Below are 21,950 nucleotides of genomic sequence, written 5' to 3'. Positions count from 1 at the left end.
TAATTTACTAGAACTAAATGAAAATATGACACTAAATAGGACGCAATGGAGAAAAAGGATTCATGTAGCCGACCCCACGTAGTGGGATTAAGGCTTTGTTGTTGTTGTTGTTGTATAATATTATCAAAAGCATAAGACAACCTAATAAAAATAGCATTCTTGTAAGTTTGATCTTACCTCTTGCTTACTCACTTTGGCATCCCCTAGAACTCACTTTAATGGTCATTTCCTCTTCTAATCTCACAGTATAGCTAGATTTTCTTCTCATTCTGTTTAGTGTCCTTTCTTGAAAATTCCATCTTTAATGTTGCATCTTGGTATTGGCATCTAACCTTTTTAAGCACTTAGATGTCTACCTTTGCTGGAGTTTTTCACCGTGTATTCATCGCAAATGGTTCTCTTGGCATTGCAGATCGTCGACTATCACTTTGCTTTTCATCCACTCCACAATCTTCGTCCACTCTTTGACCTGATGTATTCTTGATATCATTTATCCCTATATTCTTCCTGCTGTCATCGTTCACATTCCTTCTTGCCGATGCTGGCTCAATTTTCATCAACTCGCCACTCATCAGTTATCCCTTCAAATTGTGTTTTGGAGTTTGTAGAACATCTGGTTGGAATTGTAGCGCTCTTGCTATGTGATTCCTTTGCAAGCTTTTAGGTCAATTTTTGTTGATCTTCTTGATTTGTGTGTCTCCACATTCTTTTGTAAAAGTTATTGGGAGAAAATAATGAGTTTGCTTCTTTCTTAAAGCTATTGGGAGAAAATAATGATTTTGATTCTTTCATACACTCATTTTCATATATTCTTTCAACAAGGCTCGTACCAATCTTGATACAAGATACTCTCAACCTTTTATGGTAAACCTCGTTTTCTTCAAAATTGAGATTTTTAAGGTAGAAGTTCCATCATTTTCTCTGTTTTTTTTGTGGTAGGAAAGATTTCTTGGGGTCGACCCAATCTTAAGATTTTAGATTTATGTCTAACATATGTTTGATTTGAGATTCTCTTTTGTGCTACTAGATCTGCGCCATGTTCTTGTCAAATTATTTCTAGATGTAAGAATGCTTTTATCTCGTGGATCCTTTTATGTGAATGGCTGTCATACATATGCTTAAATGGTCTCCATTCTTTAACTCCATTGAGAAACTACCTCTAACTTTAATTTGTTTTTTTTTAATTCCTCGGCTTCGTGTTCAATACTTCAATTAATTCAATTTGAATTTCCATTTGTTCTATTTTTTAATAGATTTTACAAGTAAATGTTATTGTTAGGCTTTGTTGGTCGTATGTGGCTTGGCTTCTACCTGAAATGGACATAACTACTCCTTTTAAGGAGATTTTGGTTTGTTTTCTCAAATGGTCAATGACAATATGCTGAATTTAAGGGTTCCTATTAGTGATCTTGTAAATATTGGTTACAAATATTCATATTGAATATTGCTTCAGGGTTCAGTTTGAGTTGAGAAAATTATCTTTTGTGGATTCTATAAAAAATTAAGCCTACTTACCAAAATGGTGGCCATTGTTCCTTCTGCATCAAATCTAGAGTGTACTAAAAATGTGTTACCAATCTTGTATCCTGCTATGGAATCTATTCCTTTTCTTGTTGACGTTGCATTTACTCAAAGCTTCACGGTTGTGGTTGGGGTACACTTTTCAAGCAAGAATATTTACTTAGATTCATTTGTTGTCATAGTGCATACTCATAAACTTCCTTTTGTTCTGGATGCTAGTGAACCACCATCTGATGCTAGTTTTCCAATCATCAATGTTTAAGTGGATAAAGGCTTCAAATCTTATTTGCTATGAGAGGAAAGTACAAGAAAAAAAACATTTTGCGGTCCCACAAGGTCTACTATGTTTGAATCAAGATGCAAAAAGGACTCGTCTTCTTGATTTATGAGAGTAATGGGGCTGCTAATCTTTGACTTGTCTATCATTTTATCGTTTATTTTTTATTTGGTTAATACTTTATCTTCTAACGGTCCTCTCTAATTGTTTCATGTTATACCCATTTGGTGAATACTGGTTCCGTTCAACCACCTTATGACCTGTTTTAACTCAATGGGATTGATTCATGAAAAATTGAGCTTTGGTGGGCAGATTTGTTTTGATTTGATTGTACCATGAATTATCCTTTGTTAAAACAACTTTCTTTCCCATCAAAATAACTTTTTTTAGGCAAGAATCCCATTATTCTATGTCTGTTAGAAATGATTATTGGAAATGTTTACATGAAATCATCTGCAAGCAACAAACAGTGCAAAAGAAGTGTTTTTATCCTTCGTTTGCAAAACGGAAGCTGAGCATCAAAATTATTTTAGGTAGCGATGTTTATCTTAAAGAAAGCTATTTTATGCTTTTCTTTCACCCAAAGGTTAGCAATTTTTTTCAACTTTTAAAATGACAAAGAATCTAAAATGGTTTGAAGCAAGAATGTAACAATTTATTCCTTTCTAAATTGACAATCTTGAATTCCAGTCATATCTTATTAGTTATATAATTCTCTCAGTTTTAGATTACATAGATATCATAATATTTAAATTGTTCAGTTGAAATGTTATGGTGGCCTTTGTTTTTAAATCCGAATTTTATTGTCAGGAAGTTCATAGAGTAGAGTTTATAGATTCAAGTTCAGCCTCTTACTTTGTTTAAATTAATTATTCACTAGCTCGCTATGTGAAATTTGATATTTATGCTCTCTTTATTTGCAGTTAACCTAGTGCATATTTATTTGTAACTAGTTTGGTGCGCTACTTTCAATTAAGTGTTTTGGATAGGTTTGTTATTCAAAGAAAAAATATGAAGATGATGAAATAAGCTAATTGCAATTTAAATATTAAAATGTCAAACGGGAAAATTTTAGGTTTGTAAGCTTACAACAGCTCGATAGATTGGTGAATAAGTCGTGCTTGGATCCCAAAAAAAAAGTCTACCATGTAAAAAGTTATATGCGACAATATATATTCATTTCAAATACTTTTATTTTGTACTTGCCACATAGTATGTAGTTCTGGTTTTACCATTCAGTTCAAGCTTATCTAGAGATCCTGAACAGTTAGCTTTCTTGGGTCAGATTTTCAGACTTAACATGAAACATAAATGATTCGATTTAAGTCACCCATTCTTCATATTTAAGAGTTAGTGGCATTGATTTGCAGTGTAATTCTTGGATGCAGTTCAAAACATATAACCAAAGTGGCGACATTTAAAGCATGATTTTTTTTTTGTGTTATCATATTGCTCAAGATTTTTGCAACTAATTTTTGTTGTATTTATTTATACCATGAATCAAAGCTAATACAAGGCTGTTCTGAATTTATACATAGTATATGGAAAGTGAATTTTAAATCTATCTCATGACATGCTTTATGTAGACTAAGATGGGAGTGAAATAATACGGCAAAGAGGGAACCAAGTAAAGGTTTTTTTGTGACATATTCCATGTATAGACTGGTAAGCAAACCATCTCAACGAACAACTCGATAGGAGGGCTGAACCGAATATGGGACTGGCTGCAGACGTCCGAACCGGTTTAGCAAAGGAGAGTGGGGGCCGACCGGCCTTCCTGTGGTCTAATCTTACTGCCCAAAAGGGGCGGGGCCCTCCTTAGTAAATCTAGTGTTATATAAGTTCTTTTCTTCGCATTTTAGGTGAGTTTTTTCATTTTTGACAATCGAGACAGTCGTCGGTGTCTCCAATTCTCCCTTCAAGGGATGTATCTAAAGGCAAGTTGTGCTCCGGCTATAGCACATTCCGAGGTGGTCTTTGTCTTCTGCTTCCTGCATTTCACCCTGTTCCTTCTTCAACTATCTTCCTCCACCCCTGCCGTTTGTCCCGTTGCCAACTCCCAGTTCCTGTCGCCCCATCCTGCTGTCTCCCTCTATTACTCCAATTCCGCTGCCTCCATCCAACCCTCCTTAACTGCAGCCCCACTGCCCGTCGCCTTACTTCAGCCTTCTCCACCACAAGCCTTCCTCCTCATTGGTTGTTGTTCACTGTCATCCCAACCTACTTCTAGCATGTTGCAACCCACCTCATCGCCAACACCCCCTTAGGATACAACTTTGGTATGTTTGTCTATGTTAGTTGTTATTTCCCTTTCAGTTTGTTAATTTTAAACTGTCTATTCACTTTCTTAGTAATAATTCCACTATCATTTGGCATCAGAGCTAGCCTAACTCTAGTATTATCCTAAAGGTTTTAGCATCCATCGATGCTCAACCTTACATTGTATCGAGTGTAGTCATTCAGATGGATCATGCGAAGATCGAAGCTATCGTGAGTAGGGAATCTCCATAGCCTTCTACCGAGTTGAGGCAACTTTTGGGGTTTGTGACATTTTCCAGGAGGTTCATCAAAAGCTTTAGTACTATTACAACTCCCCTGACAAAGCTTTTTAAGGAAGAGAAGTTCTAGTGGACTGAGGCACCGCAGTCAAATTTTGACACTGAAGGAAAATTTGACACAAGCTCAAATGTTAGCTTTATGGGATTTTAGCTAGTTGTTCGAGGTGGAGTGTGACACTTCTAATGCGGGGATTGGAACAGTATTGAGTCAAGGACACCCCATAACTCTCTTTAGTGAGAATTGGAATGAGTCGAAGAGAAAGTATATAATATACGACAAAGAGTTTTATGTTATTATGGATCTCTTAAGCATTTGAGTTACTATCTGTTAACGAGTGAGCTCATTCTCTTCACGGATTAGAAGGCTTAGAGGTTCTTGAATAATCAAAGCAAGCTGAAGGGCTGATATTCTTCATGGGTTGAATATTTAGCGTCATTTCAATTCATGATTAGGCATAAGGAAGGTAGTCAAAACCTAGTAAGAGATGCACTGAGTTGCTGCCACTTGCTAATCACCTCCATGCAAGTTTGAGCTGTGGGATTCGAGGTGTTGAAGAAGATGTACGAGATGGAAGAGGGTTTTAGGGAAATTTGGGCGCAGTGTTAGGAGAGACATACAAAACCATACTAACGAGCTGATGGTTATATGTTCCACCAGAACAAGTTGGGTATTCCCATATATTTACTGAGGGAGTCCATCATTTACAAGAGTCATAGTGAGGAATTAACAAATTATTTTGGCAGAGACAACTCTCACACTAGTGAATGAACACTTTTTTCTAGCCACAAACGACGAGAGATGTGGATCAGTATGTCTGACGGTGCATAGTTTGTGTCATGCCCAACTGGCCCCCTTTTAATGGTCGGTTAAGGTGTTAGTAAGATGGACAATTCAGCCAGACTAAAATTCTCACCGATATTCATCTTAACTTGCAGAAACAGTACACAGTGGGTGGTGAACTAGTCTATCAGTTTAACTAAATTGTCGCAAACACAAGTTATAGATTGCATTTCATAATTGATTCATATTCATACTCAGAAACGTGAGAAATCATGTTATCAAAACATGTATCTATAGAGAGCTGCTAAATCCAATATAATAAAAATACGTATTCAAAGACGTTACAAGCTCCCAAAATTATATAGAGCAAAAGCTATGCAAATCAAATCTGGCTGCTCACCTTAATGCTCCTTGCTCATTCCTGAAGACAACAATGTATATTGAACAACAAAGAGATCATAGAAATAATCAAGACTAGAATAAAATTTTACCGACGGAAAAGAAAAAATGTGAAATTGTACATATCTACACACAAGTGATAACATATTAGAATCAAATAAAACATTAAATGAAAGTAGGTAGTGCAGAAAATCATGACTGTTTTAAAATGTTTAGTCATAAGCATGCTCATTGTAATGTAATTATAACAATGCCATCATAGCGGTATCATGATAACAATGTCATCATAGCATAACTATATTATTTGTAAATGTATAAGTCTCAATTGTTTTCTTGTCCTATTATATCATGTGTCGTCACCTTACCCTAAAGGTCATATTAAGTATCGACAAAGGTTAGACCCCTCTTAATATGACTATTATCAATAGCCTCCCATGATATTAACGACTTTTTTTACGTTCCTTCATCTTCTAGCCTCAATTGTTGTTAAAATTATCATCGTCTGATCGCTAGGAGTCGGGACTGCTATATCCTTTAATAGTGCACTTGTAACAACTCAAGTAATAGTCTACCCATAACATCACTTGTGGATTTTTTTAACGCATAATACATGTAGCAAATATAGACTTTTCATATATAACATACATGAATCATAACAAATGAATACTTGTAGATAATTAAGTTTTTAAGCATATTCATCTGTATCATAGCATAATAACAACACATGTATTGTAAAAAAAATCAAATTATATTTATACATTCAATGCAGATATTCTTCCATAATATACAGAAAATTATAAATGAATCCGCGTCAAATGAGAATTCATATGAAAATTTATTGAAGATTATTTTTCATAAGTTAACACTATATTATTATGTTCACAAAAAGATCTGAGAAGAAGATTGCTGTATGATCACCTGATTTGACAGAGCAGCCCTATGATGAGTTTCCTCACGCACACCTCGATATTGCCATCTCGTATAAACAACCCAGAATTCTTAAGCAACTGAGGGTTTCATGAAAATTGGTTTATAACATACATTGACCCAAAACATGACTTAAATGCCAATACATACCTTAAATGGGCTTCTCGACATAACCTAACATTTATCTGATCGACCTAAACTTCACTTTTCTTCCTAACACCTCAATCCTCCCTTCCCTTTCGTTGTTCTCGTGATAAAACCCTTAAGGAAGATCACAAATCAGGTTTTGCCACTTCCGACACAAATTTGACGGCTGTTACGACTACTAGAAATGAAAAATTTAACAAATTGGTGGCAAATGTCAAAACATAAACAAGTGGAAAAAAATAAATGTTTAGAATAACGTGAAAGAAGATAACCCGAGCTGTGGCTCCCAAGTGGCTACCTGCCCTCCCTCTGTTAGCGGTTTGCTACAGTAAGTGAGCGGAGAACCCGTTCATACTGTGGACACAATAGCAGGGAGTGGGGAATGCAAGGAAAATGCACATATAAGATATCTCCTTTCACATCCATAGCCATTCGATCTCAATCAAACTGCTGCATGCGCGAGAAAATGCTTGGGAGTCAGATGGTTACAGTGGGGAGACGGAGTTAGGATAGGATTAGGATTATCATTAAGGTTAATTATGGTTTAAATTAAGTTAGTTGAACTATAACTTTCAATTTTTTTATCTTCCAATCCATTCATAATAAAAATATTGTGCTATATATCGAATTGATTAGTTCGATATTTAGAATTTTATAAAAATAATTCAGTTGAATTCTGAGGGGTGCGAAATTTAGGATACTTTTAAAATTTACAAAAATTTACCTGATTACTCGAATTTTTGGTGTTTCAGTTTGTCATCTGGCCAAGACTAGAGGGCAATATACAAGGCTATAGAGACCATTATTAGTACCCGTGTCTCCTTGGATGGATGTTTATATTGATTTGAGGCGGGTCTTCTGAGGACGTGGCGAAATAAGTATTCAGTGATGGTCGTAGTGACCAGTTCTCGAAGATGGCTGATTTCGTGTCGTGCCGCCGAATGCTGTATGCATCACATGTTATTGATTGTACTTCAGGGATATCATGAGGCTGCATAAAATACCCAAGACCATTAGATCTGATAGGATAGGGGCGTTGAGTTTTTGAGTCAATTATGGTGAACCCTATAGGGAAAACTTGGTACTAAGCTTCAATTCAGCTCGACGGCTCATCTACAGACATCAAACAGTGAGATCTGATTCTAATCCAAGTTGAATTTTCCTATAATAGGTCCGTGAATTAGAGGAGACTTACCTCCTTTTAGATTGTGTGTGGGTACAATCCACTCATTCTACTTAAGCTAGTGCCAATTCTTCCTAAGTGGGAGGTTAGTGCGGATGCTGAGGTGAGGTTACAAGAGATTTAAAGACTATGCGAGAATGTTGGGAAAGAGGTAACGAAACAAAATCACAAGTACAGGGTGCAAACTAATAAAACCAGGAAGAAAATGACTTTTCAAGAGGCAGAACTAGTGTGGAATAGATTGAAGAAAGAGAGATTCCCATGGGAAGGTTCGAAAGACTCAATCCCATAATAGATGAACCCTTAGCTCGTCGAACCTTGTAAAACTGACGCGAGCATGGTGTTATGAACCCGGCATGGGACTGGTTGCGGACGTCCAAATTGGCTCAATTGAGGAGAGTGGGGTTTGGCTTGCCCTTATCTGGTCTAAACCTGCTGCCCAAAAGGAGTGGAGTCTCTCCTTAATAACCATAGTATTATATGTTTTCTTCACATTTTAGGTGATTTTTTGCATTTGTTTTCATCAAGACAGTCATTGGCATTTCCATTTCTCGCTTTGAGGGTTGTATCCAAAGATGAGTAATCCTCCGACTGTAGCATGTTTTAAGGTGTTGTTTGTCTTATGCTTTGTACACCCCAATCTTTTCCTCATGCAACTATCTTCCTCCTCCAACCCTGTCGCATCCCCTGGACCCTTTTTCTTGTTGTCAACTCCCAGTCGGGCTTATTCCTTGCCACCGTGGTGCTATTGTCTTCCCCCATTACTCCAATCCTGTTGCCTTTATCCAACCCTCCTTAATAGCAACCCGACTACCCTCAACCCTCCTTCCCCCTATCAACCCAACCACCGGACACCCGTTCCACCTCTAGGGTCCATCGTAAGCCTTCCCACTCATCAGTTGTTGTTCCCTATCATCCCAACCTACTTCTAGCCTGCCACAACCCATCTGATCGCCACCTATTTTACTCTTAGTGTGGCAATTTTTTTTTAAAAAATATTTTTTGTGTCAGTTGCAAGTGTCTATTGACTTTTTTAGTAATAATATTTGTTGGTTGTTTTTTGAGTTGACTCCTTTATCAATAAGATATTTATTCATTTACAAGATTGAGCAAGCATTAACAGAATTTTCAAAGCTCATCATATAAATGAGTTTGAACGCTTCACCATTTGTTTGTTTGTATTCATTAACATACTCGTACTTATTTAACACTTTTTCTTGTTAAGAACTTAATAAAATGTGCATTTCATGATGGCCTAATTTTTTATTCGATGACTTGTTTTATGTTGTCGTATGGATTTTTTTTAGATTTGATGCATTTAAAAAATGTATGTATATTATTAGAGGATAAGATCAAAACACACGCACACACCACACACACATATATTAACACGCACACACACACAACATACATCCATATTTATTAATATTTAAAATTCACAAAACAATTTTAATATATTGAGAAAATTATAATAGTATTTAGTTTAATGAAAACTTGTAAATCCAATTATGTTTGGTTTTAAGGTTTTAAGGTTTTAAGTTTAAATCAGTAGCATCCAAATAAAATGAGTTGTATTCATTACAGCTCGAACTTAATAGTAAAATAGAAAATTAGCTTGAATAAGAGTAACCCAAATCATATCCAAGCTCTACTCAAACTAAATATTGAAATAAATGACTAAGTTAAAAAAAGATGTACTCAACTCAAACCATTTCATTTGTAACTCTAGCATGTGTGAAGACATGCTTGTGAAAAGAGATTTAAATGATTTCGGTATATATGATAAACTTTAGAAGATTGCCTAGTAAAATATATTGATGTAAAAAAAGTGAAAAGTTGGGGTGTAAACGAACCGAACATGAGCGAACAAAGCTCCTGTTCATGTTTGGTTCCTTTGAAATAGACTTATGTTCAAAATTGTTCGTGAAATGGTTTATTCATATTCGGTTCAATTTATTTGAATTTATTTTTAATTGTTCGAATTGTTTGTATTGTTTAGGTTGTTTCAATCGTTCTTTCAAAATTGTTCGTGAAATGGTTTATTCATATTCGATTCGATTTATTTGAATTTATTTTTAATTGTTCAAATTGTTTGTATTGTTTAAGTTGTTTCAATTCATTTGAATTATTCAAATTGCTCATGTTCTGTTTGAAATTAGCTAAAAAAATTTAAAAATAATAAATTTAATTATTTATTAAAAAATCATGATAAAAATTACGTCCATCTATCTAAAAAAAATTTCTTCAATTATATTACTAGAAATTATATTAATAGATTTAATAAAAATTTGAAGCTTCAATTTCTACTAATGATTATTTTTTTGACTAACAAATTGCACATTTATAAAGAATATACTCAGTATTTTATTTATATCTTCCAAATCTTAATCTTCATTTCTCCGAATTCTTTTTTTTTTTCATAGCTTTAATATACCGAGAAATTTAAAAAATCCATGCGAGAAAGGTTTTCTATATGCATAAATGAAAATTTTGGTTTTAGATATGTGAAATTATAAATGCGTATGAATTGTGTTAAATATGAAGGTTAGGTGTTAGAATAAATTAGGATATCTAGTGAAGAAATGAAATTAAGAAGTGAAATTGATTATAATTCAAGTGGTTAATTTGACTGAATAACATAAGAATCAACTATCGAGTAATATGCATGTTAATCTTACTTGTTAACTCTGAGGAAAATAGAGCTAAGGAAATGAAAATTTTAAATAAAATCAAAACACGACAATAATGAATGAGGTACAAAAGGAGAAACAAAAATAACAAGAAAGTGAAAGAAAATGAGTTCAAAACTTGCTGGATGAAAATATATTAAATTTTTTTCCAAATAATAACAATATTTTGCACCAAATATTTATAAGTATAATTGAATTTTAATAAAAATACTGGAAAACATGATTGCTCAACTAAAAATACCTCACAAATAGGGAAATATCAAGAGATATCTGAATAAATCAGCAAATCTGATAAAACCAATAAAAATTGAAACTAAAAGCCAGTTTAATCTTCAATTTGGTTATAGGCAAATTACTGAATTATATAAAGTAAAAAACTAAACAACACCAATACAAAACAAAAAACAGAACCACAACAAGAAAATGAAATATCACATGAGATGTTATTCATGCATGTGCTTGAGCTACACATTAGAAACATAAAATTATGTAATGTCAAGTTTACATATTGCTAAATATGCTTTTGTTGCTATCTCAAGAGTCAATACATACTTGCTTCAACAGGCCAATGAAAATTTTTACAATATTTAGCATTACAAAAAATTTGGGTGAAAAAGGAACACCAACTTAATTATAGGAGAAATAATGATGCTTTATGGAGCCCACTACTCTAGGCTAGAACCATAAATGAACATAAATTATGATGCTTTGAAAGAAAACATAAATCAAACTTGTGAAATTTGTCATCGCATTTGTGCATAGAACAAAAAAGAATAAAAAGCAAATTAAACAAAATTTCAAGGTATGCAAGCATATAGCATGAGCCATTTTTAAAATTTCTATATATTTTAAGAGATGTGCAAATGCATCATGTGAGTTGCTAAAAAGCATGCAAATAAATCATTCAACTACACCAAAAGCATGCAAATGCATCTTATAAGTGCATCAAAAGTCACACAATGTGCCAAAGTACCAAAAATAATTTTATTTGCATGTAGTCTAAAAGAATATTAAACAAATAAACTTAAAGTCAAAGAATGTTCATGCATACTAAAAACCCCACTCCCCACCCCCTTTCCCCAACCTTGGGAACTACATAACTGCTTTGAAAAATCATGTGATCATTTTGAAGTTTATGCAAACTCTCTTTGCTAAAATTAAAATCATCAATATGTTGTATGATGTTATCGGGTGGATCATGTACCCTATAAAGAGGGTCGCAAATCTCCTCTTTGCGATAATGGCTATCAACAATGAGCAAAATCCTTTAGGAGATCAACAGACCAATGAAAGTTTTGACAATACTTAGCAGAATGAGGAGTATTCAAAGATTAGTTTCATTGCATTCTCAGGCTACTCTAACCCGAGAACATTACACTTACAAGGATAAATTGTGAATCAACCAATTTAGATTTTTATAGAGAGTGGTTCGACCCTGTTTCAGTCACACAATATTTTCTCACATACGGAATCATCCAATTGTTCCAATAAATGCTATAAATGTTTTGGCAGAAAAATGAATACATGCTTGCTTCAAATGCAAAACATTGTAACACATTTTCTATTAGACTTTAGATAACAGGAAACTCCTCTTTCATGTTGCAAAAGCAGCAATAACATAAAGGGAAATTTACATGCATGCCACCCAATTCTAATATATTTACATATCTAACTCATAAACTTTGCTTTTACATTTATACTAGCCTAATCATTCTTATCACATCAAACTACCACTATTTTAACTTTTAAAAAAGAGAAATACATCTTTTCAGGCATAGATAAGCCGAGTTACATGTAAAAAATGAAGTTTAAGTGTTCGATATGTAAATAAACAAAATAAATGAGCAGTACATATGTAAAGGAAAAAGGGCTTTCACGTCAATTCCTGGAGGCTATAGCTTATAGCAACAATTTAAAAATTGCAACTCAGCATCAAGGCCGGTATAAAGTGTAGATACAATCCACTGAAATGAGGAACTGAAAATGAAATAGCTATTGGAACATTTCAATCCATAAAAAGGCACACTTCGTAAAGAACTAATCTAAGATATGCATCACCATAAACCCAAATAACATGAATACTTGCCGCTGATACACCACTGTACAAAACCTTAACTAGTAATTAGAGAATTATCAAATCATACTCGCATTCTAGCCTTAAATGAGGATAATAGCTTCACAAATAATAAAAATGAGAGACGAGAGGGGCTAGCCAAAAAACCTCACAAAACTAAGTGAATAAATTTAGATTTCACAGAGGTGAGTCACGAGCCACTACTCACGGCTCAGAATCCACAAGGAATAAAGAGTGAGAGACTATTAGTCCTTTACCGGCGAGGAAATCATCGTCATCGTTGATGAAGAAAAGCATTAACCCAAGACCAAGAGCTTTCGCTCGAAGTTTCTCCTAAGAGGCACTGTGAATGCGAAGAGATTAGGGCTTTAGGGTTGAGTTTGGTAAAGTATATTTATATACTAATATATATATATATATATATAAATATATCTGTGTGTGTGTGTGTGATATAAGATATTTAAAAATATAAATATATTAGTTACTACTTATTTAGTATTAAATTTTTTTATATATAATTATTTATATTAACATAAGATATATATAAAATATAAATATAAATTTATTTTTCAATTTAAAGTTATTTTTAATCTATAGTTATAACTTTTTATATATAGTTATTTTAAATTGTTTTATAATTTGAACAATATCGATTCGATCAAGATTTTTGGGGGAGCTGTAGTTTAGTTGCCCCACGAAGCTGCTGCGGGGAAGCTGACTTATTGTTTGTTGCAGGTGTGTGAAAACAACTGTGTGGTAGCTGTTTCTGGACAAATGACCATTCTACCTTTACTTTGTAATGTATTTGTAACAGAACTATTCTAACCATATATTAGATGCATCAAAAATTGTTTTCATAATTAGTCTAGTGAAATTTCGGAATATGGAATGCAATGACATTTTAATTTTATGTTTCCCTAACAAATTTTAGTTGTTATGTGATATTCTTCAAAAATATTTCTCATAATTGAAAGAGGTTTATTAAGTAGGCATTCTATGTTATCTCTCACTCCCTTGATTCTATGATGGTGTCTAGGCCTAGCATATGGTCTTGAGACCAGTAGCATCATTTGGCAATATTGAAATCTACAATGAATGTGAATTAACTAACAATGTTTAATTTTGAATTTCATTTTGTTGAAATGATGGCTAAAATGTATCATGAACCAGGCCTTACAAGCAAGATAATTGAACATAACTATGAAATTCGGAATGTAAAGAGCACATGTGATTCATAGTTTCCTCGAAATAAAAGTATGTGACTGTATGCAGCACACAGATCAAATCAGAGTAAAATTACAATATTCTAGATCAAAACATAAAAATTAATGCATATAGGTAAATTCGAAAGGCCAAAAACAATCAACCTTCTTCAAATTTAGTTTATGTATAAATAAAATCATTCTAAATTTACTAGTAAGATTATTCTAGAAAAACCATTAAATTAAGAAATATCACTACAGAACCTGCTTTAGCATGTTGCAACAGAATTATCAAACAATAATGGACTTCACCAAGTGATAACCTTCCCTAACTGATGGAAGAAGAACTTTGTGGTGAAAAGCTGCAAATTTTCATTACTATGCAGCAAAATACAAGAGATCAAATACTAGTAGAATATTTTGTTTGGCTTCGATGGAAAAGGATACACATGAAAGGCAATGTCCATTGATAGTTTCAGCAGCAATATGTCCTGAGCAAGTTATCATACATAAGAAAGTTCCTTGTCCAAGAAAGGAATAAAATGAACCTGCAAATCAACATTAATTGGTTCATAGAAATTCTAAAATAGACAAATCTAAACAATCAACAAACAATAACTAAATCATTTCATAAATGGATCAGAAGAACTTAAGCATAGAATGGAATTCTGCAATCATTCAGCTAATAGCAGTGAAAAGACAAGAAATCTAACACTCTAATCCCCGACATGGCCCACAAAATAAAGAATAAATCTATAATCCTTAAAACAAATGGCTGACAGCTCAAAAAATAGGCACTGATATTACTTCCAAGAAGAAACAAAAATTTTCAATAACAATAGAAGAAAAATTGATTTAAAAGTTCCTTTCTTAACATTAAAAAATATTTAAGAAAAAAAAATGACTATCTGGAAACTATTAAACAAAATGAACGCGAAATGTAGAAGGAATGAATAAGAGCCGCGGACCATGGAGGGCTCGAACCAGTAAAGCACGGGGAAACCTCCATCATTTTCCGGAACCAACCACGAATCATCCAGAGAGTACAGAATCATGAACATCTCTACCAATCCGATAACCAAATTCAAAATCTTCAGCGTCGACTGAACTTAAGCCCTCACCATTCTGCCAGCTCTACTCTTTCCGACGACACCAGACGTCAACAAAAAAAATGGTAAGCTACGAGGAAGCGAAGAAATCGGAAGAAAAGGAAGAACTTTACGAGATGGATTGAAGGGAAACACTGATGCGTGCATTGAATGGGAGGGAATGATTCAGCAAGATGCGATGAGCAACGAGCGACGACCGACCCAAACAGCAAAGGATCGTCGAACAGGAGCAAAGTGAGGGTAAAGTGTAATAAGCCATCGCTCGACCGCGGGCCAAGGGGTTCGATCCGCGGCCCGCTTTTTCTCCTAACGCACGGCCAATGTGCTCCGCCCGCCCCTATAAACAGCGAAGCTTCGCGGCCTTATGCCGCACCGCGCGTTAACCGCGGTCCCAAACGGGGCTAAATAAGAATGAAGGTGAATAAAGATTCATAAACTATTGGGATATGACTACTGATAATGATGGCATTCACCACATATGAAGCAATATGGCTAATGATGATGATGAATATTATGACATTCACCACATAAAGCAATGGGAGTGGAAACATAATACATATGTTATCTTAATACAAAAGTACTTTAATTCATATGCCAAACATAAATCTTGTGATTGAATTACTAAAGCTACAAAATAGAGAAAATGAAAAAATAAAAAGAAGCTTGAATTAAGATCTGGTTCGGTCCTAGTGTGATGACTTCTGTGCAAGAGTACCCATAGTTTGTCCATGATGTGTAAATTCTTCTTTTATAAAATAATAATAAAAAAAGTAGGAATACTGATTGAATAGCTTGAGTTCCCACCTTTTGGGTGTACCTTGACTATGTTGTTTCATAATAACTAAATATCAAACACTCTTTAAAACTTTAATAATGGTACATCTATAATAATGGTACATCTGTATGTTTTTAATCAAATATATGCATTCCTTGCATGTTGGAACTGTTTTAGAGTTTTATTGTCATATGATTGGTTGCGGTTCTAGGCAACGATTGTTGTTATTTAGGTTAAGTTATTTGGCTGGTGACTTATTAAATGCCTCCTTTACATGAATCATAATGTATTGAGGAATAGCTGATTCTTGCTAATATATTTAACTAAGATTAAATTTTGAATGGCATGCCATTTCTCCATTTTGCCCGGTTAAAGTTACTTAAATTTCCTTTTTCCATGCTTCGTGTCTGCTTAATTTGTTGTTATGTAGGATTTATCAACTATTATGTCGGAAAGGGATAGAGGAGGAGAGACTAGGGAACCGTGAGGGTACCTTCCCAACACCCCCGCAATCCTCAAAATACCTCTCTTAAAACTGTGCTCTTCTTCTGTTTTTGGGTTGCTAATCTTCATTTGAACCGGTCAAACATGTAATTGAAGTCATAGGCTGTGTTTTGTACATGTGAATGATTCTATTTCCACTTAAAATTTTAAGATATTTATATACATAGCTCACAATTCGTGCGAATGTACATATTTCACACCTAAATTGTCATTTTTACACAAATAACACTCAAATCTTTACTATCACGTCAAAAGTAGCATTATTAACATTTTATAAAAATGAAGCAAACCTTTTCATGCATAATTTTAAAGCACAAAGTACTATGTAAGTAAACATGAAAGTTTAGGTGTGAGATATGTAAAGCCACGCATGTAAATTTCCCAAAAAGTATTGTATATTGCCAGCTGTGTGTTCTATGTTTGAAACTTCCACTTTTAAATTAAATGTGAACTTTGCTTTCTCTAGATGATCCATTCCAAATAACCAAATGAGCAGTATATCTGATCAAAATATGGAGCCAAATCAACAAGACAATTCCTACAACACAACCGTTAGTCCAATGAAGCGCAAGCGGGGTCGTCCTAGAAAGAATGGACGTCAGGATGAAGTCTGTCGAATTGAACCTAATAAAAGACGAAAGCAATGCACGGTGCTTCAAAGTTCAAGTTTCGAAGACGGGTTAGTGGGTCGAGAGGTTTTTTGCTCTTTTATTGGAGTATTTGATGCTGGATATTTGCTAAATGTTAGAGTGGGTGGCTCCGGCCCCATCCTGACTGGTTTGGTGTTCGATCCCCGGCTCTGTATTCCAGTTTCGGCCGAAAACGACATCGCCCCACATCTCCCGATGCTTGGAAGAAATGTTTTTTACCCTCTGGTTGAGGAAGGTTTTATCAACCAAGGAGATGATTCTTCGCGGGATGGTTCGGAACAAAATGGACTTAGGCGACATATTCGACCTAAAGAATCTCCGACCACGTCTTCCTTTACGAGCCATGAGCAAACTGATCAGCAGTTGAACATGACAGAGGAAACCCCAAATATTCCGAAAACTTTGAAGGTTTTTTCTGAGGGTGGAGCTATGGAAACTTCCGACCAGAACCTGCTAACCTCGTCCAGCTTTTCAAATGTTTATAATTCTTCATTGCTTCCGATGGCCACATCTTCAGAAGTTTCCAAACCTTCCAATGTTTCAGACCCTCCAGAACTTCCTGAAGAGGCACTGTTGAAGACCAATGAAGCAGCTCTTGATGTTTCTAACGACCTCCATGTTGATATTCTTAAACCTTCTAATATTTCTAAAGAAGCACCTTCTGTTGTTTTGAAGCCTTCAGAAGCTTCAGAACTCGCCCAAAATATTAATTTGGATGAGCTTAAATCTTCAGTTTCACCTTTTGAGGACGCCCGGATTTTAGAGCATCAAACCTTAAGAACTGGGAACATTCCTGAAGAAAGTTTATCATCAGAAAAATCATCACAGGGAACAGTGGGAACATCAGAAGATCCAAAAATTGGTTGATTAACTTGGCGATGGCTATGGCGCAGAAGGATATGCTAATTCTGGATATAGGCACCGGAGTTAATTTTTTTAGCTCATCTGGACATCTATTCTGTGAATTTTCCATGACAACTAGCTCATGCTCGTGGCTATGATAGAAGCAGGAGAAAAAACCTGTTTAGAAATTATGGATTAAACATTACAGTTTTTATGGAACTGAGTATTTATATTCTAGTCTGCATCTTTTAAGCTATATAGGATTTGTTTTTCTTCTCCTCTGTAGAGATCCGCATATGATAACTTGTTTTTTTCCCTGATACATTTGTGAATTGCAGTTCCTTCAGGACATGCACCTTATTTGCATATGACATCATTTTTTTTAGGGGGGCCATTTACATGCCACGCAATTCTCGTGTATATATCTAACATCGAAATTTTAAATATTTAAAAGGCACTCAAATTTTTAAGTATCACTTCAAAATTTTTACTATCTCCTACTCTTAAAAGTTAAATATATCTTCTCATGCATAGGTTTATCACACCAAATTGTTATGAATGTAAATGAGAAAGTTTAGGTGTTAGATATGTAAATATATACGAATTATGTCCTATGTATGTCCTTTATTTAGATGCTGTTATTCTTGCATCAAGCGTGCCTTTCGCATTGGGACATGATAGAAAAAAAACAAATTATCACATTAAGAGGAGTTTGCATTAATTAACCGTAGCTGCAAATCACACCACTTTTTTGGGACTGTTTCTTTGGAACAGTAAATTTATAGCACAAAAAATCAATTGCAAATTCACATAAATTCGTAATCATATTTTTTAGAATTTTCCTTATTTTTTCCAGAAAAATAATCATGTCCAGTTATTGGTCTCCGTATGGGCTTTGTTCATTGTGTTTGTCTAGCCCACTCCTTATTTTTTCCAGAAAAATAATCATGTCCAGTTTTTGGTCTCCGTATGGACTTTGTTCATTGTGTTTGTCTAGCCCACTAATGTTTAGTTAATCGTTTTAAATAGACCATTTTCTGCTCACTTGATGTTTTTTATTTGAACAAAGATAAAAAGTAAACTGTAGCATCTCATTATATTTATATTAGGACAATGAAAAAAAATATGGAGACTGTAAATCTGAAGATGTATTCATTTCTGCAATAACATTCAGTCCTGAACAAATAAAACATTTCTAAATAAAATTTTAGCCTATAAATAAATAAAATTTTTATATAGTTATTATAAATAATTTCTTACATGATTTCTAATTTTTAATATAAAGAGTTTCTTATATGATTTCATTAGGTACCTCCCATCTACATCCCATTATGATTATTTTATGCATGCTAGATTAGAGTGATGACATAAGAAATATCAATTGATGCAACAATCAATGAAAATATAACATTATTTTGAATTTTAATTCAAATATATTTGATAAGTGGCTATCATTTATGCATCTCATTATATCAAACTTGACTGACACATGTAATAATTATTATTTTTAAACATATAGTTAATAATTATTATTTTTAAACATATAGTTATTTTATTTAATTCTTAGCTATCCAATATTAATTTTTTAAAATTATAATAGTAAATCATCTAACAAAATATAGATGGGATTAAAAAGTTAAAGTTTTTAGCAATAAGAGAGTAGCAAGTGGTGGCATTTTTTCCTTCAAGAATTCAAACATAAATCTTCCTTGATAATTGTGAATAAATATGGAGACAGTAGGCACCCTTGCTTGAAAGCAATAATGGACTTAAAAGAAATTGTGCAACTCTTCATTTAAAACCAAAAGGAGATGACAGAAATACAAGCAGAGTTCCATTATACAAGGCCTAGAGAAAAACCAAAGTGACAAAAATGTTAAGGTTAACATAATTAAAATTTCTTTTTTAAATCCACTTTTGCATAGAAAATAATGTTCCCTTGTTGAAGTTATGAAGCATTTTTTTAGGATTGGTGAGTGATTAACCATAATGCTAGACTCGAATGAAGACCTACAAAAGATGGAGGAGAAAACCTCCGATCATTACACTGCAATTCTAATTGCCAAAACATAAATTTAGAAAATAAAGCAGATTTTAATATATTGGGGAAAAAATTAGATACTAAGGAGGGTGAAAAATATTTTTATAATATTTAACTCAAGTAAAGTGTATTAAAGATGAAAATCAAAAAGTGTTTTTCTTAGAAAAAGAATTCAATATAGATGGGTGAGTTATTTTGATAAAATTTTTAAATTTGATAAATTATTTAATGAAGTTTCTGAAATTACGATCGACCTTAGTGATCTTAATATGGTTAATAATAATAAAACATTTCATTTTTACCATCATTAGTAAAAAAAAGTTAAGGAGGCTTTAAAGAAAACCAAGGGTGGAAAGTCTGTAGGACCTCATGATATCTCAATTGAAATTTGGAATTGGTTAGGAGATTTGGGAGTTTCTTGGCTTACTAAACTCTTTAATATTAGTTTAAAAACTAAAAAGATGCCTGAGGAGTAGAGGAAGAGTATTTTGGTCCCCATTTTTAAGAATAAAGGGGATGCACAAGAGTGTGCAAATTATAGAGGAATTAAGTTGATGTGTCCTACTTTAAAATTATGGGAGAGGGTAATTTAACATATGTTAAGATGTATTACAAAAATTTCTCATAATCAATTTGGATTTATGCCGGGCAGGTCTACTATGGAAGCTATACATTTATTGAGAAGTTTGATAGAGAAGCTTAGAGTTAATAAGGAGAATCTACATTTGATTTTTATTGATTTAGAAAAAAGCTTACGATAAGGTTCCAAGAGATATCCTTTGGAGGGTTCTTGAAAACAAAGGTGTTGATATGACTTATATTCAAGTCATTACAGATATGTCCACTAGAACTGTTACTTGTATTCGAATTGAAGGAGGATTGACCAAATATTTTCCTATTTCTGTTGGATTACATTAGGGATCGAATTTAAGCCCATATCTTTTTTCTTTAGTTATGGATGTTCTTACTAGACATTTACAGGAGGATGTACCTTGGTGTATGCTTTTTGCCGATGATATCCTTCTCATGGATAAGACAAGAGAAAAAGCAAAAGAATAACATGAATTATGGAGGTCTACATTGGAGTCTAAAGGCCTTCATTTGAGTAGAACTAAAACTGAATACATGGAATGTAATTTTTAGTAGTAGTAGCTCTAGTGAGAGAAGTGTAACTTTGGGTGATCAAATTATTAAAAGGTGTGAATTATTTAGATATCTTGGGTCTATTGTTCAAAGAGATGGTGATATAGATGGGGATGTTAATAGTAGAATTCAAGTTGGTTGGTTGAAGTGGAGGAATGTGATCTCGATTGAATATATCGAATTGGGGATTTTTAGTCCGTCCCATAGAAATCTCTAATTTCTACACCCAACAAAGTATATTTCCCTATTTATTTTCACTTAATCCATGAACGAAACACTCCTTCATGGACTTAAATGTAATTCTCACTATGTTATAGAACTCATACTCCATTTTCGGGATCATATGTTTCAAAACATATTTTAACAATTCAATTGGCCAGATCGAAAAGTAAATTAAGAGCGGAGTTGAAAAACCATCACAATTTATTTTAAATTTTTATATTGGCACATCCAAATTATCTATTCATTTCACCATATCTTAGAGTAGGGAGAAAGATAAAGGAATCTACTCAGACTTCATGAGAAAGATACAACCAAATACAAATTTCATATATAAAAGAAAGTTGATACAATAATAATAAACAAACAACACGTATCTGAAACTCTTTCTCAAAGCAAATCCTTTGTAGCCTCTCTTAGGAAATGTAGAAAAAAGAAATCTCTCACTTCTCTTCCTCTCCAACACTTCTTAAAGAATAATGCACACTTATACTCACCATAAAAACCCAAAACTATAAAAAAAATAATTTACTAATGGTGTGGAATGACGTGGAATGTAGGTGTGTGTGAATAGGAAAAATTGAAAGTGAGCGTGAGTGGAAGAATTTGAAATGGTGCAAAGGTGGGGGGGGTTTCTGATCAAATTTCGACCCTAAATAGAGCCTAGGTCAGTTCTCCAATAGGTGCTTCCAAAAGCTCTTAAAATAGCGTCCAAATTGGTCAAATCTTTTAGAAACATGGGTCTGCACCGACACTGGTGTTATCGGCGCCAGAGGCCATCCAATTAATTTCGCAGTCTCTGTCAAAGAGTGTCGTCGTTGCCCATTTTGGCCCCATCGGCACTGAACATTTTTTTAAATTCTCCATTTTGACTCCAAATTTCATTGACTCCAAATTTCATCCTCAA

At 33.8% G+C, this 21,950-nt stretch overlaps 1 protein-coding gene across 5 annotated transcripts in view; it reads left to right on the top strand.

Moving 5' to 3' along the window:
• LOC110030219 overlaps positions 1-17,995 on the top strand; it is a 42,224-nt gene extending 24,229 nt beyond the window's left edge. For 2 of the 5 annotated variants that reach the window (XM_020732824.1, XM_020732826.1), the window contains exon 2: positions 16,614-17,995. In XM_020732824.1, coding sequence (XP_020588483.1) covers positions 16,636-17,664 — 1,029 coding nt within the window. In that variant the 5' untranslated portion in view covers positions 16,614-16,635 and the 3' untranslated portion in view covers positions 17,665-17,995. Of the gene's footprint in view, positions 1-1,800; positions 1,820-1,852; positions 1,913-16,073; positions 16,234-16,613 lie in introns of those variants that run through there. The other 3 variants (XM_020732825.1, XM_020732828.1, XM_020732827.1) reach the window with 3 other exon arrangements.
• Positions 17,996-21,950: the final 3,955 nt, after the last annotated feature.

Source organism: Phalaenopsis equestris, unplaced genomic scaffold (assembly GCF_001263595.1).
Source record: "Phalaenopsis equestris unplaced genomic scaffold, ASM126359v1 Scaffold000674, whole genome shotgun sequence".
Lineage (NCBI taxonomy): Eukaryota > Viridiplantae > Streptophyta > Magnoliopsida > Asparagales > Orchidaceae > Phalaenopsis > Phalaenopsis equestris.
The sequence above is the reverse complement of the archived record's forward strand: the minus strand, read 5'-3'. Positions and strand labels throughout refer to the sequence as shown.